The sequence below is a fragment of the Trichosurus vulpecula genome, chromosome 3, assembly GCF_011100635.1.
Source record: "Trichosurus vulpecula isolate mTriVul1 chromosome 3, mTriVul1.pri, whole genome shotgun sequence".
In the NCBI taxonomy this organism is placed as follows: Eukaryota; Metazoa; Chordata; class Mammalia; order Diprotodontia; family Phalangeridae; genus Trichosurus; species Trichosurus vulpecula.
The window spans coordinates 101,324,106-101,347,686 of NC_050575.1; the positions used below are offsets into that span (position 1 = coordinate 101,324,106).

The following is a 23,581-nucleotide window of genomic DNA, read 5'->3' on the forward strand; positions in this document are numbered from 1 at the left end:
AAGAACCTGCAGAGACCGGGAGTCAGGACGTCTGGATTCTGATCCCAGTTCTACCCTTAACTTACTTCATGACCCTGGGTAAGTCACTTTCCTTTCCCTGGGTCTCAGTGTCACAGGAGGTCTCTAAAGTTGCAGCCCCTATTCCCAGCCCTTATGTCACAGACTGACCTTGGGTGAGTCCCTCCCCCCTCTCTAGACCTCACCTTCCCCATCTGCAAAGTGACAGCCCTGTACTAGGTGATCATAAAGGTCCTGGGACTTGGGTTCTTGAGGGAAAAAACGGCAGAGGCAAAACCAAACACGTTTATTAGAGTTCACTTCAAAATAAATCTTCATGTGGTCATGGGGAGTCTAGGAAAACTTGTCCAAGCAAGGCCAACTTGGAAGTAAAGGGCTGGCTGGGACACCTGAGGAGTGGAACACTACGCTTGGAGCTCTCTTTACCATTCATCTCTATATGGTTTTCCGAAGCTGAGGCATCTTTCCCTTTTGCTGGGATTTCCCAACGGCCAGAGCCAGTGGCAGTTTTCCTTAATGTGAATTTTCGGCTTCGTTTAAGGGAGTAAAATTCCCTCATTAAGTCTTCTACTTCCCACTGCTCTTCCTTCTGTTTCCTACAGCAGTGCAAGGCTGCAGGGTCAATGGGGTGAGCTTCGGTGTTGAAGACGTAACCTCCGGCTCCCAGGATACATTCCCCGTAGGGTGTGATCACTGCATCAAAGGTGGAGCCATTGTTGTGAATGAAATTGGTTGAGTCAAATAGCAGGTAGAGATACTTGACGGTCTCAGCCAGAAAGAAAGATTCCATCCGGTTATCCAATTTGTGATCTCTCAGGTCTTTAATCTGAAAGATGGGAGAGAAAAAGGAAGTCAGATCATCACTAGAAGCAGGGACTCCACTCAACTGTTGGACCAAGAGAGAAAGTCAGTAAAGGTGAAAGGCAGTATACTAGATCCATCTCAAAAATCTGTGGCTGAAACAGCTTTTGATTTTCAAGTTACTTGAATAAGCTAATTCAGTTTACTGGCACAGATGAGTCAGATCCACTTCAACTATTTGGGATTAGAAAAGTGCTTTCCCTTTAACAATCAATTCTCAGTGGATTTCTAGCTTTATTCATAAATGTGACTCAGAAAGGATTTGGAACAACCAGGAACTGTTCTTTTGCTGTTTGGCAAAAGCTGAGGAACTCAAGAGGCTTGTTCCTCTGTTGCTCTGTCTTGGAGTACCTCCAAAGGACAGCAATGAGTCCCAAGTCCCCATGACCTAACTGGCTGGGGACAGTGACAAACTGAGAAGAGCTTTCCAACTTTCAATCCCTTTTAGTCTGCTCCAAGGCTGGGTGTGGAACGGCATGAGTGTCAGTGGTGGGAAATGTCCTAAGGAGAGAGCTAGCTTCAGTACAGCCAGGACAAAACAAATGATGTAGGACTCTATCAAAGCAATGGTACCAGGCTTCAGCTACCACATCTGACTTCTATAAGGTCAATATCCTTTTGGCCGTGGGTTAGCTACCAAAGCTGAACTGGACAAGACCTCAAGAGAGAAGCTGATACAGATTCCTCCGTATTTCTAATGGAGGCCGGGAAAAGGGAAAGGAAGAGGTGAAGCATAAGCATACCAAGGCTCTTCCACATTCTAAAACCAATAGGGTAATCGAAATGGTTAGTGCTTGAATGGAGAATGAAACTTAATTCCATTAAGATGCTGGAAAATGAGAGAGAGAAAAAGAGAGAGGCACAGAGAGAGAGAGAGGAGAGAGGGATGAGACAGAGAGAGAGAGAGAGAGGGAGGGCGAGGAAGAGAGAGAGAGGGAGAGAGAGGGATGTGTGTGTGTGTTTGTGTGTGTGTGAGAGAGAGAGAGAGAGAGAATGCACCTTGCATAGCAAAAAAAGAATTGGCCTAAGAACCAGGAATCTTCATTTCTGGTCAAATCTCTGCTATTAACTCACTGCTCCCTAGGCCTGCAGTACATTCCTTTACCCCACCCCATCTTCATTGGTCCAAAATCCTTTCTGCTATTCCAAGCCAAGCTCAAACGTTACCTCCTGCCTAAGACCTACAATGACCCTTCCCAGGCCAGACTGAAGCACTCCCTCATTTGGATACCCATAGGTCCTTGTTAAAACCACTCTGGCAACACAACCGCAAGTCAGCATGTGCTATCTGTGGAGGTTTTTTCTCCTGCCTCCTGTGCTCACTCTACCGTGAGCTCCTTGAGAACAGGACTTTGTAAATAAGCCCTCAATACCAAGTGCTTGATGAGGGTTTGCCAAATTAATCTTCATATTCCATAGCCCCCAGCACAGAGTGTTTGTGGACTGAATGACACTGAGCAGGTCACACCTCCTTTCTAGGTCACAATTCCCTTATCCGCCAAGTGAAGGAGTTAGACGTGACATCTGAAATCCCTTCTAGCGCGAAGATACTAAGGCAGCGCAGGGATTCTTCGGTCATGGTGGATCAGGATCATCAGAGGCCATCTTTCATTTCACAGATTGGGAAACTGAGTCACAGATAGGTGAAATCACCCAGGTAAGCAACAGAGGCAATCTGGAAGGGTCCCTGAGCCTTCTTCCTAGATATGGAGTGTAGAGCATGTAGTCAGGAGCATGGTACCGAAAAATGCCAGCTCTGGGGCACATTCTCCACCATTAACACCAGAGACCTTTCTATTACATGGGACAGGCTCAAAGGGCAGTACAAACCACCCCTTGTAAGGCGAGTTGCGATAGCTGAGAGTTTGGTGTTCGGGATTCAATATATGCAAATATTGGCAGAAAATAGCTTTTCAAAAACATGCGTGTGCTTTACGAAACTTTAGAACAAAACTGTGGTCAGAACAGGTGTTTAACCCTGCAGTCACTACCCAGGCTGTCTGTTCCTTCTCTTCCTTCATGTGGGTTTGCTGGGGTCTGGATTATCCAGAATCACAGAATCTCAGAGGGTTATCCAGGCCAAGTGGAAGCCAAATGAGAACTCAACATCTCTGACAAGCGGCACTTGTGACTTTTAGAATTTAAGCTCTGAGCAACAGTTATAAAGTTTGGGCCTCAACAACAGTTCATGTTCAACAAACATTAAGCTTCTACTATGCTAGACAAGGTGGGGGCTACAAAGATGAATAAGGCATGGTCCTCACTCTCATGGGGCTTAGAGTCTAGATAAGACTATGCTCAAATACCCATAATAAAAAGCACTGAATAGTATGTGTATATATGAGGTCTACACAGAGCTGTGTTTAAAAAAAAAAAGCTAGGTGCAAGTCATTATTGAATGGGAAGGAAATCAAGAAACATTTCATGGAGAAAGGTGGCATGTGAATTTAAAGTTTGAGTGGAATTTCAATTTTTTAAAATAATATCTTATTTTTTCCTAATTGTATGTAAAAATAAATTTTAACATTTGTTTTTTTAAATTTTGAGTTCCAAATTCTCTCCTTCCCTGCCTCCCCAACGTGGGTGGAATTTCAACTTGGAAAGATGAGATATGAATAAAGGCAATGGAGTGTATGTAGAGGATGGACGACCAGCCAGTCTGGCTACGGAGTAGACTGGAAGAGACCTCATGGCTGTTGGTGGAGCAGCCATTCTGGAAAACAATTTGGAACTGTGCCTCGAAAGTCACTAAGACCCAGCAATACCTATCCTAGATCTATACCCCTAAAGAAATGGAAGAAAGAGGAAAATAAGCCATACATACAAAAATATGTTTGTAGTGGCAAAGAACTGGAAACCAAGGGGAACCAGAACAACTGGGGAATGGGAGAGCAAATTATGGTATATGAATGCAATGGAATATTATTGTTCCATAAGAAATGACAAAAGGGAGGTCTTCAGAGAAACCTAAGAAGACTTGAATAAACTGATGCAGTCAAGTGAACAGAACCAGGAGAATAATTTATACAATAACATTATAAAGGTAAGACTTAAGAACTCTGATCAGCATAATGACCAACCATGATTCCAAAGAACGGATGATGAAGCATGCCACCTACCTCCTGACAGAGAAATAAGATTCAAGATGAAGAATGAGACTTACATTTTTGGACACAGCCAATGTGGGAATTTATCTTGGTTGATGATGAATTTTTTTACAAGGTTTTTGCGTTTCTTTTTTTCTTGTAAATTGGGGATGGGGGTATTAGTTGAAAAATAAAAGGAAAAGGAATAGACTATATGAGACATAGTATAAGAACAGTCAAGAAATACAGTTTGTAACTAGAGTCTGAAATTTACTCTGTTGGCATTAGGGAGCCAAGGAACTATCTCCAACTAGTCAAAAAATTGTTTCTCTTCATAGTCACTTTCTGAGTTAGGGGACTCATGATAATCCTCCTAGAAAGAGTCCTCGGATTTGAATCAAAAATGCCCTGAAAATGCTCTCCTCTTATGCCCTCCTTTCACAAAACTAGCCAGGTCCAGGCACATCACTGTAGTGCAATAGAAAGAGCCCTGGGCTGAGAGCCAGAAGACTTGCATTTAATCCTGGCTCTACTAGTAACGTGCTTTGTGTCCTTGGGCAGGTCATTTCCTCTCTCTAGGTCTCTTTCCTCTTCTGTAAAAGGCTGGTCTAAATCAGAAGTTCGTATGCCATTGGCAGTGGAAGCCTGAGTACCCCTCGTAAGATCTTTTTAAATTCATCAAACAATACATAGGATTACAGAGGAAACCAATTAGATTGAAAGAATGATCAAAATATTAACAAAGTGAGTTCACGGACCCCTGGCTAAGAACCACTGGATTAGGTGGTTCCCTAAGGTTTCATTTGGTTCAAAAGTTCTACCAAATATTTGATTTTTATGCCTTTGTTTTCAGTAAGGAGATCATGTGCTGCTCTAAATCCTAAGAAGTGATGCCTGGGTTAGGGGCCCTAGGAAGAACAAGAACAAGCAGTTCTCATCCCCAGCTACTGAAGCTGAAAGGAACCTCCAGGGACCCACTGACCCACCCCTCTTAAACAGGTCAGGCTGAAACACTTCTGAAGGGAAGAGATTACTGCAAGGCAGACTGCCTAATACATTCAGTCACCTCCTATAGCCCAGATAAATGAAACAAAGTGCTACAGGAGAAGACAGAACTTTTTCAAATCCATCCATGCCCCTGTTGAGTCCACCCTCCACTGCCAAGGCACAAGACAAACAACAATCCCATGTTATGAACACAAGGACCGAGGATTACAAAAGGTTGGGCTGTCTTCCAAACTATTTACAATGTTATATGATCCAGGGCAACAAGTCTCTGGGTTTAGGGAAAGGGTGGAGTAGCTCCCATTCATACTGGCACTTATAAGATTAAAAAGCCCTTTATGTATAAATCTCATTTGATCTTCATGACAAATGTGGGGGTGGGGGGTGGGGAGGAGAATGGGAGGGACTTTATAAATGAGGAAAGTGAGGCTCAAAGATGTCCACTGACATGCACAGGACAAAACAGCCAGTAAACAGCAGAACTGGCAGCACAATCCAGCCAGGTTCTCTAAGTCTGGTGGTCTTCAACAAGCACTTCAATCAGTAAGTATCTATTAAGTACCTACTACATGCCAGGTGCTGGGCATACAAAGACCAAAATGAAACAATCCCTATTCACAAGGAGTTTGTACTTTTCTGGGGGAAACAGCACACACATAGATGTGTACAAAATATATACAAGGTAATGGGGCTGAGCAAGTCACTTAACCCTGTTTGCCTCAGTTTCCTCATCTGTAAAATGAGCTGGAGAAGGAAATGCCAAACCACTTCCAGTATCTTTGTCAAGACAACCCTAAATGGGGTCACAGAGTCAGACATGACTGAAATGACTCAACAGCAGCAGCAGTGAGGATGGGGAGAGAGGATGGAGAAGAAGAACTGGCAGCTGGGAGGGACAGCAAAGGCTTCATGTAGAAGGCGACACTTGAGTCAAGTTCTGAAGGAAATAAGAGATTCTGGGAGGTGGAAATGAGAAGGAAGCTCATTCCTGGCATAGGGGAGAGCTTCAAACACTACCTCCCTTGGCTCCTTCACTAGCACAAGGAAAAGGGCCTGAGTGCACAGGGAGAGTATGTGCTCTTTAGGCAGTGAGTGACGAGGCTCCTCCAATCTCCAGCAGCAGCCAGAGGGGGCACTGGCCAGACTTCTGACTCTTCAGAAACACTTACTGTTGCAAATCCACATTCCACTTTGCTGATTTTCTCGATGGACTCCACAGCGTCTCTTCCAAGTTCTAAGAGAGTGGGGTCCCTTGTGGCTTGGTAGAGGTACATCGCACTCTCAATCAGTTCTGCAAAATCCAAAGCACAGTCCTTCTCACAAAGGCATAGGGGTTGGGATCAGGGTAGGTCTGGGCGGATGCAAGGTCAAATCTTCCCATTATATCCTCTGTCCACCTGGCCAAGGGTATCCTACTGGGCACAGAAGTAAGAGTGTCCATTGCCATGTTTTCTGATCCATCACAAGGATGGAACAGGGTGAAAAACAGCCCTAAAGCTGGCCAGTCTAGGAGAGGATGCGTCCAAGAATGAGAGACAAAATTCCCAAATCAAGTCTCTTAATTTACTAAGTTTGTGACCTGTACAGGGTAGCCGTTCCTCTGTTCCTCTCCCATTCCCAACACACATACACAGACAGACAGACAGATACACACACCCCCAAATGGGAGGAACAATCTGACTCCTGGGGAACAGGAACTAGGCCAGAGGACACTAAGGTTTCCTCTGCTGATCTCTCTCAACTCCTTACCCCAACTTCATTCCTCCTCCATTAGAAAGAAATAAAGCTGTCTGGGAAATGAAAGCCCTCATCCGACCTAAGTTCTTCCCTTCTTCACCCTCTCACCCCACCAAGGCTCTCCATTCTTCCTCCTTGGGGAGCAGGGAGGCCATTGCTGGTCAAAGGGCAGTGGAAAGGACACTGGCTTTTGGTTCTGGCTCTGCTACTAATTCCTTGTGAGACTTTGGGCAAGTCACAACCTCACTGGGTCTCAGTTTGCTCATCTCTAAAAATAGAGGGTTGGTCTCAATGATCTCCAAGTTTCCCTCCAGCTTCTAACATTCTGTGGTTCTATGACTCTGAACTACTAAATCCCAGGCCCTCCACTTCATTTTATCCATCTGAAAAGGGTCATAACACTCTGCCTGAACTCAAAGGGGTTGTGAGAATCTATGCATTTTGTAGAATCACAGAGCCTAAGAGCTGGAAGACTAAATATAACATCCTCATTGTTCATAGGGGAAATTGAGCCAGGGAGGAAGTGTCATACATTGAGTCAGGGACAGAGCTGTATTTAGAATCCAGGCATCCTTGCTCCCAGTGCTTGGGTTTCTAGTCAGGGGTCTTAGTTACCTCCCTCCAGGCAGTTAACTTGAAGAGTATTTGTCTGGGAAGCTATGTAAGCTCCCCTTCTCCTGACTATCTTTTAAAAGCAAATGCCCCCATAGAAGAAAGACTGGGAAACCCCTTAATTGAAAAGGCCAAAAAAAAGGTGTCAATTTAGGCTAACTACACCCTTGGAAAAAATTTAACCCATTCCTGAGCTGATTCTCATGCCCATCAATCATAAGCCCAGACCTGTCTGTAAGTCTGCACCCCGCCCCTTTTTTTTGGAGAATCTCCACCCAGCTGAAAATTGATTGTAAATTTCTGGAATCTGGGGGGAGGAAGAGGTAAGAGGTAAGTGCCTCACCCCTGGAGAGAAGAGGGAGCTGGAAGCTCTGTTCTTCCCTCCATCTCCACTGATCTCCATGGCATCTCCCACAGTCATTTTCTAACTCCCCCAACCTCTTCTGGGCTCTGGTTGGCTAATCTGGTATTAGGAGAGCCCAGGAGTGCAGCCAAGCGGCCAGGCTGATGCTTCCACTCACCCGGCCGAAGTGGGTATCCTTCTCGTTTCTCTACGGTGTAGCCCTGCGGAATGTTATAGAATTCTGGCAGCCCTCCAAACTGCTTCCACACCGTGTAGTAATTGAGGAACGTCCTCATGGCATTGTCAATGTCCCCAATGAGGCTCTGCAAAGACAGACAAGCTACCCAGTCAGGATGATATGTGACACAGTCTGTCCGGCTCGCTGACACCACCAGAGCCAAGCCCTAGAGAATTAGGTAACGGAAATCAGAGACAGATGGTGCCATGGAAAAAGGAACAGTATTACTAATAACAAACATTTAATGAAAAAAAGATAGCTAAATGCTTTAAGGTTTAGGAAGCATTTTACAGACATTAGCTCATTTGGTACTCATAACCCTATGAGGAAACAGGTTCAGAAAGGTTCAGCAATTTGTGGAGAGTCACACAGCTATGAAGAGACTGCTTCAGGATTCATAGAAGCCTGTGAGCCTACAGAGCTCCAAGGGATCTTGGAGACTCTCCAGCCTAATTCTCTCCTATTACAGGTAAGGAAGGACTGATGCCGAGAAGAGTGAAGCGACTTGATGGGTCTTCCCGAATCCCAGTCCAGCACTCTCTCCACTTCCCTACAACACCACCACGAGTTTGACTCCATTCAAAAGACCTGGGTCCACAGCTGTAAGACCTCCAGCAAATCATCCTACCTCTCAGGAAGCTCAGTTTCCTCATCTGTGAAATGGGGATGATACCCGTCCTACTGGCTGCACAGAGCCACTGTGAGGAAAATATGTTGACCTACAGTGCTGTGTAAATGTAAGCTCTTGTATCATGAGTATACTCCTGTAAGTTAGTCAACAAGCATTTGTTAAACACCTCCTATGTGCCAGGCACCATGCTAAGTGCTGCAGCAGATAATAGAGATGGGCCCTACAAGGGTCCTCCCATTTTTAAGGGTTAATCTTAGCTCCTTTTCCTTTCTTTCTCTCTACCCCAGCAGACTTGATAGAAATCCCACACCACGAGGAGGAAGATGTCATAGACCCAATTTCTCCTTGGCCCAGGAGGATTCTGAATATGCTTTAGGTAGAAAATTTTGAGTGGGGGAACTACTTAGGAACTCCCAGTTGACAAAAAGCCCCAGCCTTCTCACCTTAAGGATCTGCTAAGAAAATGTAGAAGCAAGTAAAGGTTAAGATCAAGAAAATGAAGGCGCTGCCCCAGATGATCTCTGAGGACCCTTGTAGCTCTGAACCAGCCCATCAGTCAACAAAGACTTCTTCAGGGTTTACCAGTGGCAGGCATTGTACTGGGCGGGTGGGGGCAGGGGAAGGAGTGGTCCAAAGACAAAAACTCTCAGCAGCTTTAAGGAGTTTACATTTCATCAGGGAGATGTGTGTGTGTGTGTGTGTGTGTGTGTGTGTGTACACATACATATATATATACAGACACAGATGAAGATATATTTATGTTTGTATACACACATAGACATATACGTATATACACATATACCCATATCTAAATGTGTGTATACGAATACATATATCCATGTGTCTATATATGTACACATGCATGTGCACATAGACATATATCCGTATCTGCACATTGTGTGTATACATATACACACGTGTGCATGCACATGTTTGCAATATGGTCATATCTCTAGAACTATATGTAAATATCATGTGTCTATGCACATGCATACATATATATCCATGTGTTAGGGTGTGTGCACATACACAAAAACATATATACATATACCCATGTGTGTATGTGTGTCTACGTGTATATAGACACACATACATATGCACACACACACACATACATAATACACATAAAATAAAGGAAAAATGATTTTGGGAGGGCAGAAAGCACCGGCAGCTGGAGCCTGGGAAAGGCCTCAGGTAGGTGATGTTTAGGTTGAGCTTTGAGGGGAACTTCAGATTCTAAGAAGCAAAGGGGGTTCATTTCAGATACGGGAGCCACAGGGACAAGAATATCAGCTTGCTGTTAGGACAGAACTCAGGCTAGTTTGGCAGGATCGACCAGTGTGTGGAGGGAAATTATGCCTAAACCTATGACTCCTGCATCTCCTTCACCTCAGGCTACCCCGAATACAAAAGCAACCTAATTCAAATTCTACATTGAAAATAACTTCTTTATGTGATAAATTCAGAGGATGGAAAGTCTTACAAGAACTAAGGCAGAATGAAGTAAACAGAACCCGAAAACAATACACACAGTGACCACAACTATGTAAACATAAAGAACAGCCACACACAACAGGAAGACCAAAAGTGAATGTTGCAAAATTATAAAGACCAAGCATGGCTCAGAAGAAGAGATATTAGGAAGACACTCCCTGCCCACCCTTTGGTAGAGGCAGGAGGTCCACAAGCGATGTCCATTGCATATATGTATCTCCTTCACCTCAGACTACCCCAAATACAAAAGCACTCTAATTAATTCAAATCAGTTATGCTGATTTTTTTGTTTTCTTTTTCTTTTGAAAAATATTATCTATTCAATGGAATGGCTCTCTGGATGGAGTAGGGGAAAGGATACTGGGGGAAACTAAGATGATTTTTTTTAAAAGACCAATAAAAACTTATTTTAAAAAAGCCTTCACATTTTTATTTTCACAGTAAAACTACAACTCTGATCATTCCCACCTTCAAGCCTGGCCAACAGGCTTCCAGGGATTGAAAGATAAGCATTCTTACCTGTAAACCTGGCCAATAGGCTTCCAGAGACTGAAATACTGGCATGGAAACAGTCCCTTTGTACATCTGCACCCATAGGTACCAGTCATCAAAACGGGTGTAGTTCCGAATGGCTTTATTATACTCTGCAGTGGAGATGGGGTTAGTCATGTCAGGGAATAGGAAGACAGCCCTCATCACTGAATGGGGATCGGTGCATTAATACAATCCAATAAGGAGCAGCCAAAGCTGGGATGGAATTGCAATGGTTCAAAATTCAGTAAGTAAAGGGGTAAAATGGTCAAACTTCAGAAATACTTCATCCAGAACAGCCTCTTTTAAAGTATAGAAAACCCATGCCCAACGATGGCATGCTTTAGCCAGTTCCCTTTCCAGGTGCTGTTATGTAGAGCAAGGGCAAAGGAGTCAAGAAGCCCATTCTCCATTTCTTCTCCAATGTGGACCCCTATGTAAAGTCTCTCCAGGCCTAGCAAGCACGCCTTCGCTTGCCTCTCAACCTGGCTTGCAATAGGCTTACCCTGGTTCTTTTCCCTCCCTGAAGCTCTAACTCGTGTGATGTGGAAAGACAGATCAAACTCATTCTGCTTGGCCCAGAGGGGAGAATTAAATTCAAGAGGGGAAAGTGGTAGGCAAGCAGATTTCCTAACAGGGAGGAATTTCCTAACAGTGAGAACTATTCAACAATGGCATAGGCTACCACCAGGGCTAGGGAACCTGCAACCTCAAAGCCAACATGGCCCTCTAAGTCCTTAACTGGGGCCCTTTGACTGAATCCAAACTTCACAGAACAAATCCCTTTAATAAAAAGATTTGTTCTACAAAACCTGGACTCAGTCAAAAGGCTGCACCCAAGGACCCAGAAGGCCACATGTGGCCTTGAGGCCGCAGGTTCCCTAGCCCTGGGCCTGCTACCCACTCCAACACCAGGAATGTCAGGGGACCCCTGCACTGGGTGGAAGGTTAGAAAAGAGGACTTCTAAGGTGCCTTCTGGTTCAGAGGCTACTGTTAGAAGCTACTGTTTTGAAAAAGATTGACCAGGGATTGCCTCCCCAATTCCCTTATCTGTATTCCTGGCATTACGGAAGCCTACAAAAACTGTTCACATGCTTTCTACGTCTTCACTAGTGCCAACAGTCTAGCCATTGTCTCACAGCATCAGGGTATGCAGGAGGGTGAGGGCTCAGTCTTCTTGGGCTTAGATCCTACAAAGCCAGAAGCCACAGAAGTCATCCCTGAGTTTCCTTATTTCTTGATCTTCTTGTTGACAGTCTAAGCCTTCCTATAGTTAGGTCCTTAGTACCAGTGTTAGGATCAGAGTCCTCTTCTAGTGCTTCTCTGAAGCTGGGAGGCCACCTTGATCAGTCTGAGCCTACCAAAGGTCTATGGAGCTGGGAAGGATTCAAGCATATGGCAGGAGCTCTAGGTTTATGTTTTGAGGCCCAGACAATCTGGCAAAGTTTGGAGGTGCTTCACTGGGTTAGCCCCACTGACATGCTGGAAGGCCATCTAACTCCATGTTGGGCAGCATCTACTATCAAGGTTGCAATCTAGGTTGGAGTAGGGAGTACCAGCATCAATGAAATCACACATTACTCAAGTGGAATCTTAAAAGAAAGCTAGATAATCTCCCTAGTTTGACAAAGGAAGTCAGGCTCCCAACCTGAGAAGAGAGTTATGTCACATAAAGTCTGCTGCAGTACAAATTAGCGTCACCGAGTGACCCTAGAAGGATTCTTGGAAGAAGTCAGGCTCCCAAATTCCCCACCAAACATGAGACAGAGCAGAGGGAGCTATGGGGAAAGAAAAACCAACAACCCTATTCAACAGAGAGCCAGAGAAATCATGTCTTCTCTTTCCAGCAAAAACAACTCAAAAAAGTAAGAGCCAATCAGTTACCAGCTTTGAAGTTCTGGCTTCTGTCATCTGGGAAATGTTGTATGTTTGGTGTAAAGGTCAAGAGACTCCTTTTATATTGTGATAATGTATCACTGTAAGGGAATTTTGTCATTTTAAAAAAAAGGTCATAGCCCTCATGTAGGCCTAAAGGTCACAAGGAGTTACTGGCATCTAATTTAGCTTTTTAGACCAAAGGCTGGAGCCTCTAAGTACAGGCACTCCACCCACACGCAGAGAGATGGAACCTTTCTTACCCAAAAACATGGACATCAGCTCTTTGTCCTGAAGCAGGATAGCTCCCTTCACGAGGTACTCGAAGTAGGAATCCACACCAGCACCTATGCCAGCATCCTGAGCCACCCACTTGCCTGTCACCACATCAATGTGGTTGCCTACCTGTGAAAAAGAAGCAGGTCCCAACCGAGGGCCCACAGCCATGCCACCCCTGCCACCTCATATAACACCTGCACAGCTTCCCACCCCCACCAGAAGGACACATGCAATTCGGGCATACAGGGAAACTTTCTTCCCGTCATACCAACGGGGTCTGTTATTGGCTTGGATATGGAATCCATTATACTATTATTAGAAACGTTTCTAGGAAGTATAGCCAAATGCCCTGGAAACTTGAAAAACTCAAGATGAAAACACTTGAGACCTCTTGCTACTCTTTGAATTGTACTTTCCTGATACCCTACACCCATTCTAATTTGGTAGTGGTCTATTTTAAGAGTCCTAAGTACTCCAGAAAAAAGCCCTCATAACAAGTCAAGTCCCATTCTACATTCTACCTCTCTAGGTTTTCCTTGGCCTGGCTTCGGCTTGGCTCAAAGCCCTTTGCCAAAGAGGCCATCTCAATGTGTCAGATCTGAGTCAAACAGGAAGAGTATCCTCCTACTCACCAGCCCAATATCTGACCGGCTTTTCCACAAGCCTTTCAGGGCCCTTCTGGCTACGTCCTCAAATATTGGGTCACCAGTCAGGCTGCTCAGGGTAGCAAATTCTACAATGAAGGTTCCTATTCCAGCGGTGCAGGTCACAGGAGTTTCTCCAGGATTCACACCATGCATCAAGTTCACTGTTCCATATGGCATCCCCGTTGGGGTCTGAAAAGCTGAACCACAGAGATTGGGAGTCTGGGCAAGGAGCTAGGGGCCATGCTCATGGCAAATCCCACACCTTGGAGCACTGCAAGGCTGATGGGGCCTCCCACTCAGGACACTGGAAGCTGAGGCTAGAGCCCTGGACTACTGATGTAGTTCCTGAGAAACAGGGGCCACACCTGACATGTTAGTCCAAGGGCAGGAACCAGACTGCCTGCCTGCATCTAGAGGGCATGATGCTACCATGGGGATTTCCTCTTCCAACCAGAAGAATCTATATTTCCTCAAATTCCTTAATGGCAACAGGCTTAGAGAATCTCACCATCCAGTAGGCCCAGGAGAATGTTATGGCCAAAGGTAACAATGGGAATGTTTGGAGAGTTTCACATTGTCCTAAAACAAAGGAACAGCCAGGCAGGGCTCCCAGCACAGTGAATCACACAGGATATACCACTGAAAAGGAAGCTGCTGAGTATGTTATCAGTGCTACAAGGCCCAGGACCTGGGCTTTACTCTTTCCAGAGGCAAGTAGCATGTCAAGAGAATAAAGAAATGCCTGTATGATGCATGTGTGTTGGGGAAGATGGGGGTGGGGTGGTCCATGATGGCGAGGCCAAGGTATGGCTGGTGAACTTAGCCCAGTACAAACATGGCTTTCCTCCAGCAGGCAGGCATTTGCCTATACCGTGCTTCCATTACAGCTGGGTAGCAGACTTGGAAGGAAAGGAGTAAAGGGTTACTTATTTAAGCAAGGGATTTATACCTATTAGGCCCTCCTTAAGCAATACTCCTTCCCTGCCAACAATGATGAAGTCAGCTTATTCAACCCTAAACCAATTCCAGGAAAGTAACAGCAAGTCTTTAGAGCAATCAAGACTCTCATTTCTCCCACCCCATATTTTCTTCCTGGGCCCAGAGGGAAAAGGGAGAACTATTTACAATAAGAAATCAACTTACATCTAGGCCCACTGTGTCAAGTGAGCGATACCAGATACAAGTGACCCATGCTCACCCCTGGAAATGGGCAAAGGTCTGTCCATACCTGGAAGAAGCTTTCGAGCTGCCTCCTCGGCCATCCTCAGGAGAGGTCCAGAACAAGGCCATCCTGCCTCCACTTCTACTCCAGCCTTCTTGGACAGCAGGTGAGCCGACAAGAGGCCTCCTACCACTGAAGAATAAACAGCCAGTTAGTGCTAGCACCAAGAAACTGAATTGCTCATTCATGCAAAATCAAGATGCTGGATGCTTAAGAAGAGATCAAAGGGGGCCAGTGAGGTGGTGCAGTGGATAGAGCACCCAGCCTGGAGTTAGGATAGACTTGAGTTCAAATCTGGCCTCAAACACTTGACACGTACTAGACGTGTGACCCTGGGCAAGTCACTTAACTCCAATTGCCTGACAGAAGAAAAAAATTAAAAAATAAATAAAAATTAAGACGAGATCAAAGGATAATAAATTTACAGCTGGAAAGGCTCCTAGGAGGCCATTCAGTCCAACCCTTTGATTTTTTTAGAAACAGATGAGGAAACTGAATCTGAGAGAGGTTAAAGGCTTACTCAATAGTCACAGGGTAATGAGAGTAAGAGAAGTCTGAGGACAAAAGCCTGTGGTCTTTTTAACCCTGTGATGTCTGAAATGAAGGTGTCTCCCCTCCCTCACCCTTTTCCACAATGAGGGCTTACTCTCTCAGACACTGGGTCTGGTGGTAGCTCCTTGAAATTACTTGTCTTTTCAAGGTTAGCTCTCCTCCACCTCCCCTCTGCTTGCCTAGTGAAAGACCCAGGCCCTTTTCCAAAGGCTCTGGGTCCCTGAGGTCTCCTGGACAGTGCTTACCTCGAATGTTGGTTTCAAACACAGAGGCATTAACATCGATATCAAAATCCACACTTTCCTGAAGCACATCAACAACCCTCTGGAATTCAGTGACATTTCCCAAAATCTGAAAGAACAAAGGCAGGAAATCCCAGGAGAGGTAAGGCCATTGGGAGCAGGGAGGGAGAAGGAGCTAAAGAAACAAAATGCAAGATTTATGAGCCCTGTCCTGGCACTTCCTTCATGGATCTCACTCCAGATCTTGGTCTCAGGTTGCTTCTTTGCCCCTTTGTGAATATGCTAGGGTTGCTGTCTACTTAAAGAATAGGAGAAAAGCTCTCAAAGCCAAATTGATGAGCTATATAAGGAAAATACTTGAGAGTGAGGAAAAGGAAATCTTCCCCAGTTCCTGTCCCCAACAAGCACCCTTCCTGCTTCCAGGAGGGGCAATTAGGCAGGGAAATCAGAAATCAGGCAGGGGAGTCTCAGCCCGATTTCTGCCTCTCTGCTCACCTAGGGAGTCTCACAGGCAGAGGCTGTGCCCAGGCATTCACCCATCAAGTAAATCTTCTCCAAACCCTGATTCTGACATTTTAAAATAATGTGTTGTGGCTACTCTTTGCCATGGGATTCAAGGTCCCCCCCCCATAACAAGGACCCTACCTACCTTTCTGTCTGATCTCTCATTACTCTCCTATGTAAAATCCTCCATTTTAGCCAGACCAATTCTTACTGTCCTCTTTACAATAATGACTCAGGCTGATTCTCCTGCCAGGAAAGTATCCACCCTAATTTGTCAACACAAATCCTATTTATTTTTTAAGGCCCAGGTAAAGATCCACACCTCCCTACAAGAAACTATCTTGGTTACTCCAACTCAGAGGCATCTGTGACACCTCTAAATCATAGTACCAATAGTGTGCCATTCACTAGGCACTGAGCAGAGATTGCCTTGTAACCTCTCATATTGTGTTATGTTACATTGTTGTGTTATTTACATTATATATATTATTCTGTATCTCACAGTTTAACTTTCCTGCTCTTGGGGTAAAATGGAAAGACAGTCTTGTCACTCCATCAAAACTGTAAGCACCCTGAGGATCAGAATCACCTGTTTTTCTCTGCATTTTCCTCATTGCCTAGGACTCCCAGAAGCTAATACAACCTAAGCCTGGCAGGCCCTCTGGGCTCTGATCCCCATTCCCGGGGCAGGTCAATACCCCAAAGAATTGCCAGGATCACAAATACTCTCCTGAGGAGAAGTCAGTCAAGTGAGACTAATCCTCCACGGCTTCAACTGAGTGATTTGATATTATTGATTCTGAATAACCAGAGGAAAAACATGCAGGGGGTGAACTGGTTTTTAATTGAAATAAACTCAATGAAAAAAGAGCAACACGAGAAAGGAAATAAGAAAGAAAAAAATACACTTACCAACAAGGTGTCCAGGGCATCTATCAGTGTCAGAGAAAAACTGCAAAAGGACAAAAACCCCGTTGTTTCTTTTTCTAATGTTTACTTGTTTTTTAACATTCTTTTTTTTTAATTGTGAGTTCCAAATTTTCTCCCTTCCTCCAGGCTCTCCCCCACACATTGAGAAGGCAAGTAATCTGATACCCATTATACATTTGAAGTCATATAAAACATATTTACATATTAGCAATGTTGCAAAAAAATGATAATAAAGTGAAAAAAAAAAGGTTTCTATTAGCAGGGCCCATCAGTTCTCTCTCTACAGGTGAACAGCATTTGCAAATCCTTTAGAACTGTTGTATCCACAACATTCATTGTATTGATCAGAGTAGATAAGTCTTTCACAGTTGATTATCATTACAATATTGCTCTATGTATAATGTTCTCCTGGTTCTGCTCATCAGTTCATATAAGTCTCCCCAGGTTTTTCTGAAACCATCCCCTATGCCATTTCTTATAGCAAAATTATATACCACAACTTGTTCAGCCAATCCCCAACTGATGGGCATCCCTTCAATTTCCAATTCTTGCCACCACAAAAAGAGCTGCTATAAATGTTTTTGTACATTTGGTTCTTTTCCTTTGATCTCTCTGGGGTACAGATCTAGTAGTGGTACTGCTGGGTCAAAGAGTATACACAGTTTTCTATCCCTTTGGGCATAGTTCCAAATTGTTCTAAAGAATGGCTGGACCAGTTCACAACTCCAACAATGCATTACTGTACCTAGTTTTCCACATCCCCTCCAGCATTTGTCATATTTGTTTCCTATCATGTTAGCCAATCTGATAGGTATAAGGTGGTATTTCAGGAGTTCTTTTAATATTCATTTCCCTAATTATTAGTGATTTGGGGCACTGTTTCGAATAACGACTTGATTTCTTCTGAAAACTGCTTGTTCCTATCCTTTGAATATCAATTGGGGAATGGCTCCTATTTTTATAAATTTGGCTTAGTTCCTATGTATTTGAGAAATGAAGCACCTCCATGGTTCACTGAGGATCTTTTAGAGACGTAGGGAGTCTCTCTGGGCCTCGGCTACTCTAGCTTAGCGCCCCTCTATGACGATTTAAAGCCCACCCTATCATAACATCTGCTTTCTGGAAGTAATTCCATAGTTGTGAGTGATTCAAACTCTAAGGAGACAGAGGTGCCTGGAGTGAATGCTGAGCATAGCATGGAAAAGATAAAGACAGCAAGCAAAAGAGAGAGGATAATCAATGGAAAGCAAAAAGAATATCAGGAAAGACAGGGTATTACTCTTCCCCCCCCCCCGCCGACACAAACAGTTTATTAAATCAACTCTGGCAACTGAGACCTCTGTAATCTGTCCACTATACCCCACTGTCAACACTCAGGCCAGAACGTCACTTTATAGCACTTACTGTTGTGTTTCCTCTCTGCCCCACCGCACAACACAAACTCATTCTCAGCTCTGTTCATGAGATTATTATACTATCCGTCCCCCTCACTCCTTCATCCTTCCTTCCTTCCTCATCCCACCCCGCCCCCCCCCATGTAAATCATACCAATCTTTCAAGGGACAGATCTCAAGTCCTTCTCAGATAACTCCAACCAACACTCAACATTGCTTTTCTTGACTGGCAGTAGGAAGGCTAACTGTATGTCCCATATACTTTGGCATTTGGTCCTACCCACTGACCACTTTTAAACCTGTACTACTAATGGATCACATTTCCATAGCAGTGAGATAGAGTGGTTTTTTTTAAACAGATATGGAAACTGAGGTTAAAAGTGACTTGGTCAGGGGCAGAGCCAAGATGGTGGCTGGAAAGCAGGGACTTGCGTGAGCTCCCCTCCAAGTCCCTCCAAAAACCTATAAAAAATGGCTCTGAACAAATTCTAGAACTGCAGAACCCACAAAATAGCAGAGGGAAGCAGGGCTCTAGCCCAGGACAGCCTGGATGGTTGCTGGGTGAGGTCTACCATGCACAGAGCTGGGAGCGGAGAGGAGTGGAGCCCAGTGTGGGTTGCGTGGACCAAGGACCAACCAGACCAGGAGCCCAGCAGAAGAGGCCCTAGCACCCTGAATCAGTGAGCTGTGGCAGTTACCAGACTTCTCAACCCACAAACACCAAAGACAACAGAGAAGGTTAGTGGGAAAAGCTGTGGGGAGTGAAAGGAGTTCGAGGTTCGGCCACTGCCCCCGGGGGGCAGCGAAGGAGGTGCAGCTACAGAACTACAGCTGCAGTTGCTTCTGGCCCCAGGCCCACCTGGTGGGAGGAATTAAGTAGTGGATCAGAGCTGCAGTGCAGAGCCTGCTGAAGATCTGAGTCAGGTCCAGGTTGGTGGTTCTTGGGGAAGGAGGAGTGCTGGTGTGGCAGAGCTGACTGTATAGAAATAGCTCTGAAAACAACAGCGCATCCCCTCAAGCTTGGAATAAAGTACTCTTTACTCTACAAGCAATCATATCCCAACAAAAAACTCAAGGGTCAAGTAAGTTGGCTGGGAACATGGCCAGGCAGAGAAAATGAACTCAGATTCAGTCTCAGACTTTGGAATCTTTCTTTGGTGACAAAGAAGACCAAAACATACAGACAGAAGAAGTCAACAAAGTCAAAGAGCCTACATCAAAAGCCTCCAAGAAAAACATGAACTGGTCTCAGGCCACAGAAGAGCTCAAAAAAGATTTGGAAGTTAGAGAAGTAGAGGAAAAATTGGGAAGAGAAATGAGTATGATGCGAGAAAACCATGAAAAACAAGTCAATGACTTGCTAAAAGAGACCCAAAAAAATACAGAAAAAAAAATACTCTAGAAAACAACACTTTAAAAAATGGGCTAACTCAAATGGCAAAAGAGCTCCAAAAAGCCAATGAGGAGAAGAATGCCTTGAAAGGCAGAATTAGCCAAATGGAAAAGGAGGTCCAAAAGACCACTGAAGAAAATTCTACCTTAAAAATTAGATTGGAGCAAGTGGAAGCTAGTGACTTTATGAGAAATCAAGATATTATAAAACAGAACCAAAGGAATGAAAAAGTGGAAAACAACATGAAATATCTCAATGGAAAAACCACTGACCTGGAAAATAGATCCAGGAGAGATAATTTAAAAATTATTCGACTACCTGGAAGCCATGATCATCTTTCAAAAAATTATCAGGAGAACTGCCCTGATATCCTAGAGCCAGAGGGTAAAATAGAAATTGAAAGAATCCACAGATCGCCTCCTGAAAAAGATCCCAAAAAGAAAACTCCTAGGAATATTGTCGCTAAATTCCAGAGCTCCCAGATCAAGGAGAAAATACTGCAAGCAGCCAGAAAGAAACAATTTGAGTATTGTGGAAACACAATCAGAATAATACAAGATCTAGCAGCTTCTACATTAAGGGATCCAAGGGCTTAGAATATGATATTCCAGAGGCCGATGGAGCTAGGATTAAAACCAAGCTTCACCTAACCAGCAAAACTGAGTATCATGCTCCAAGGCAAAATATAGACTTTCAATAAAATAGAGGACTTTCAAGCTTTCTCAGTGAAAAGACCAGAGATGAATAGAAAATTTGATTTTCAAACACAAGAATCAAGAGAAGCATGAAAAGGTAAACAAGAAAAAGAAATCACAAGGGACTTACTAAAGCTGAACTGTTCTGTCTACATTCCTACATGGAAAGATGATGTGTATGATTCATGAGACCTCAGTATTAGGGTAGCTGAAAGGAATATGCATATGTGTGTATGTGTATATGTGTGTGTGTGTGTGTGTGTATGTTTATATATCTGTATGTGTATGTATACATGTATGTGTATATATATATATATAGACAGAGGACACGGTGAGTTGAATATGAAGGGATGATATCTAAAAGAATAAAATCAAATTAAGGGATGAGAGAGGAATATATTGAGAGAGGGAGAAAGGGAGAGATAGAATGGGGTAAATTATCTCCCATAAAAGTGGCAAGACAAAGCAGTTCGGTAGGAAGGGAAGAGGGGGCAGGTGAGAGGGAATGAGTGAATCTTTCTCTCACTGGATTTGACCTGAGGAGGGAATATCATACACACTCAATTGGGCATCTGACCCCACAGGAAAGAAGGAGGAAGAAGATAAAAAAAGGGGGGATGATAGAAGGGAGGGCAGATGGGGGAGGAGGTAATCAAAACCAAACACTTTCAAAAAGGGCCAGGATCAAGGGAGAAAATTCAATAAAGGGGGACATGTTAGGAAGGAGCAAAATATAGTTAATCTTTCACAACATGAGCATTGTGGAAGGGTTTTACATAATGATACATATGTGGCCTATGCCGAATTGCTTGCCTTCTTAGGGAGGGTGGGTGGGAAGGGAAGAGGGGAGAGAATTTGGAACTCAAAGTTTTAAAAACAGATGTTCAAAAACAAAAAAAAAAGTTTTTGCATGCAACTAGAAAATAAGATACACAGGCAATGGGGTGTAGAAATTTATCTTGCCCTACAAGAAAGGAAGGGAAAAGGGGATGGGAGGGGAGTGGGGTGACAGAAGGGAGGGCTGACTGGGGAAGGGGGCAACCAGAATATACGCTATCTTGGAGTGAGGGGGAGGGTAGAAATGCGGAGAAAATTCGTAATTCAAGCTCTTGTGAAAATCAATGCTGAAAACTAAATATATTAAACAAATCAAATGAAAATAAATAAATAAATAAATGCTTGACCAAAGTAAAAAAAAAAATGACTTGGTCAAGGTCACACAGCTAATGTTGGTACTTAGTTTCCAGGAAATCCAGATTTCCTGTCTCCAAGACAAATGTTTTATTGCTATATTTGCACTAACCAGGACCTGGTAGAACACCATGCTATCACAGATTGTTATTTCATGTGTGTGCCTCTTCAGGACACTTAGGCCTCCAATCTGTCACTGAAGTTGTTTATCCCTGGACAAGTCACACCCCTTCTGGGGGCCTCAGCTTCCCCATCCCTCCCCATCCCCCCCTACAATGAGTAGGAGACTTATTTTTCTCACTGCTCTACCAGCTCTGACACTGAGTGACTCAGTGCTGGGCTTAGAATAGCCAGTACTGTTCTGAATCCCCGCCCCAAACAGCTCAGCTCCGCTAGCTGGGAACTCTTCCGGAACCAGGTCCTTGAGGCCAGGGAGACTCAGGCTCATCTCCAGCTCCCCGGCCAGGTCTGCAGCCCGATTAACCCTTGGCACGCTCCCACCCCGCCCTCCGGCTCTACCTTCCCCAGGTGTCCTGCCCGTCGCAGGTGAGCGGCCGCAGCTCGTCGTAGGGAAAGGCATTCTCCAGGTAGTTGTTGTAGGCGTGATAGAACATGGACTTGACTCGCTCCCTGGGGCAGGAAAGAAAGTGGAAGCCATGAGAGGAAGAAGGGGAGAGAGGAAGGAGACAGGGTCGGGGTGAGGGCAAGAAATAAAGCGGTAAACGAGGGAAGGGACAGGGCGAGGCAAGACCTAAAGGGGAGGATTGGGAAGCAAGAAAGCAGGCGGGGGCAGGACAAGAAAGGAAGAAATCAGGAGGCGAGAGGGGAGATCAAGAGAGAAGGTGAAAAATCAGGATGGGAGGTGACAAACGGGGTGAAGGGGGAGAAATCAGGAGGGGAGGAGAACAAAAATCAGGAGGGGAGGGGGGAAATCAGGCAGGGAAGCCACAGCCTGATTTCTTCATCCTGCTGCTCACGCAGGGAGGCCTCACCCCCCGGCGAGTGCCCAGGAGCTCAGCCCCGACCCCCGGGGCAGAGTCGGGAACGTGGGACCTGGGAGTGGGGGCGGGGAGGGAGAGGTGCCGTCCCGCCTCCTCCCCAGACCCGGCCCCTGCTCACCTGTAGTGGGCCGGATCGGGCGCGGTGCCCTCGGGCTCGGGCGCATTGTGGTGCAAGGGCAGCAGCGCGCACAGGAGACAGAGCGAGTACAGCCGGCACCGGGGCATGTGGCACAGGTGCTCTCAGAGATGCCGGCATAGCCCCGCAGCCGCCTCCGCCGCGCTTCCGGGGTCTCCTGCGCTCCCTGCTTGCGCCTGCGTGCCTCGCCGCGGACCGCAGCACACTACAAGACCCAGCATGCAACGGGGCCGCAGTGTAAACCGGGAAGTGTGGTCCTGAAGGCTCAGGGTGGCTTCCCCGGTGGTCTAGCTTCCAGATCCTGTGCTGCTGAGATCTTCCTATTCCATCCTCTTCCACTCCTTACGAGATTGCTAAAACTGTCAGGATTATAGACCTAGAGCTAGAAGGAGACCTTGGAAGCCATCTAATTCAAACCCCTCATTTTACAGATGAGGAAATAGGCTCAGATACATTGAGTGACTTGCCCAAAATCACGCAGGTTAAGCTGGGATTCGAACCCAGTCCCTCTGTAGAGTCCGAAAATGTGTCTTCAAATCTAACCTCAAGACACTTACTAGTAATGTGGCCCTGGACAGAGCTCTGCCTCAGTTTCCTCGTCTGTAAAATGAGGGGCCCTCCGTAGCCCTTCCAACCTTACATCTTTGATCTTGTAACTCCAAAACCTACCTCAGTTTCCTCTGTGCCACCCTGCCTTTCTGTACTTTTAAAATCCACTTCAACCCCAATATTTTACAGATGAGGAAGCTGAAGCAAATTTTCCCAAGGGTATGTTGCTAGTAACTGGCGGGGCTGAGATTGAAATACAGATATCCTGACTCTCCTAGACTGCCCACTTTCTTTTTCCCTTTTTAAAGAAATCTTAATGTAAACTAAGCAGAAGTAAGTATTGGACCCATTATTTCATTCCTATAGAGAACTTGCTCTACCATTTCAGGTTGGCACCTTTTCTGCCCCTTGGCG

At 45.0% G+C, this 23,581-nt stretch overlaps 1 protein-coding gene across 1 annotated transcript; it reads right to left on the reverse strand.

The window, feature by feature from the left end:
- Positions 1–287: 287 nt before the first annotated feature.
- LOC118844298 (ER degradation-enhancing alpha-mannosidase-like protein 2) lies at positions 288–22,796 on the reverse strand. Its single transcript, XM_036752156.1, has 11 exons — positions 22,601–22,796; positions 22,001–22,111; positions 16,791–16,830; positions 15,378–15,483; positions 14,587–14,712; positions 13,344–13,555; positions 12,696–12,837; positions 10,545–10,669; positions 7,841–7,985; positions 6,140–6,261; positions 288–844 (listed from the first exon to the last, which is right to left on the reverse strand). The coding sequence occupies exons 1-11, from the start codon at positions 22,705–22,707 to the stop codon at positions 341–343; spliced, it is 1,740 nt and encodes a 579-aa protein (XP_036608051.1). The 5' UTR covers positions 22,708–22,796; the 3' UTR covers positions 288–340.
- Between the last annotated feature and the right edge of the window lie 785 nt (positions 22,797–23,581).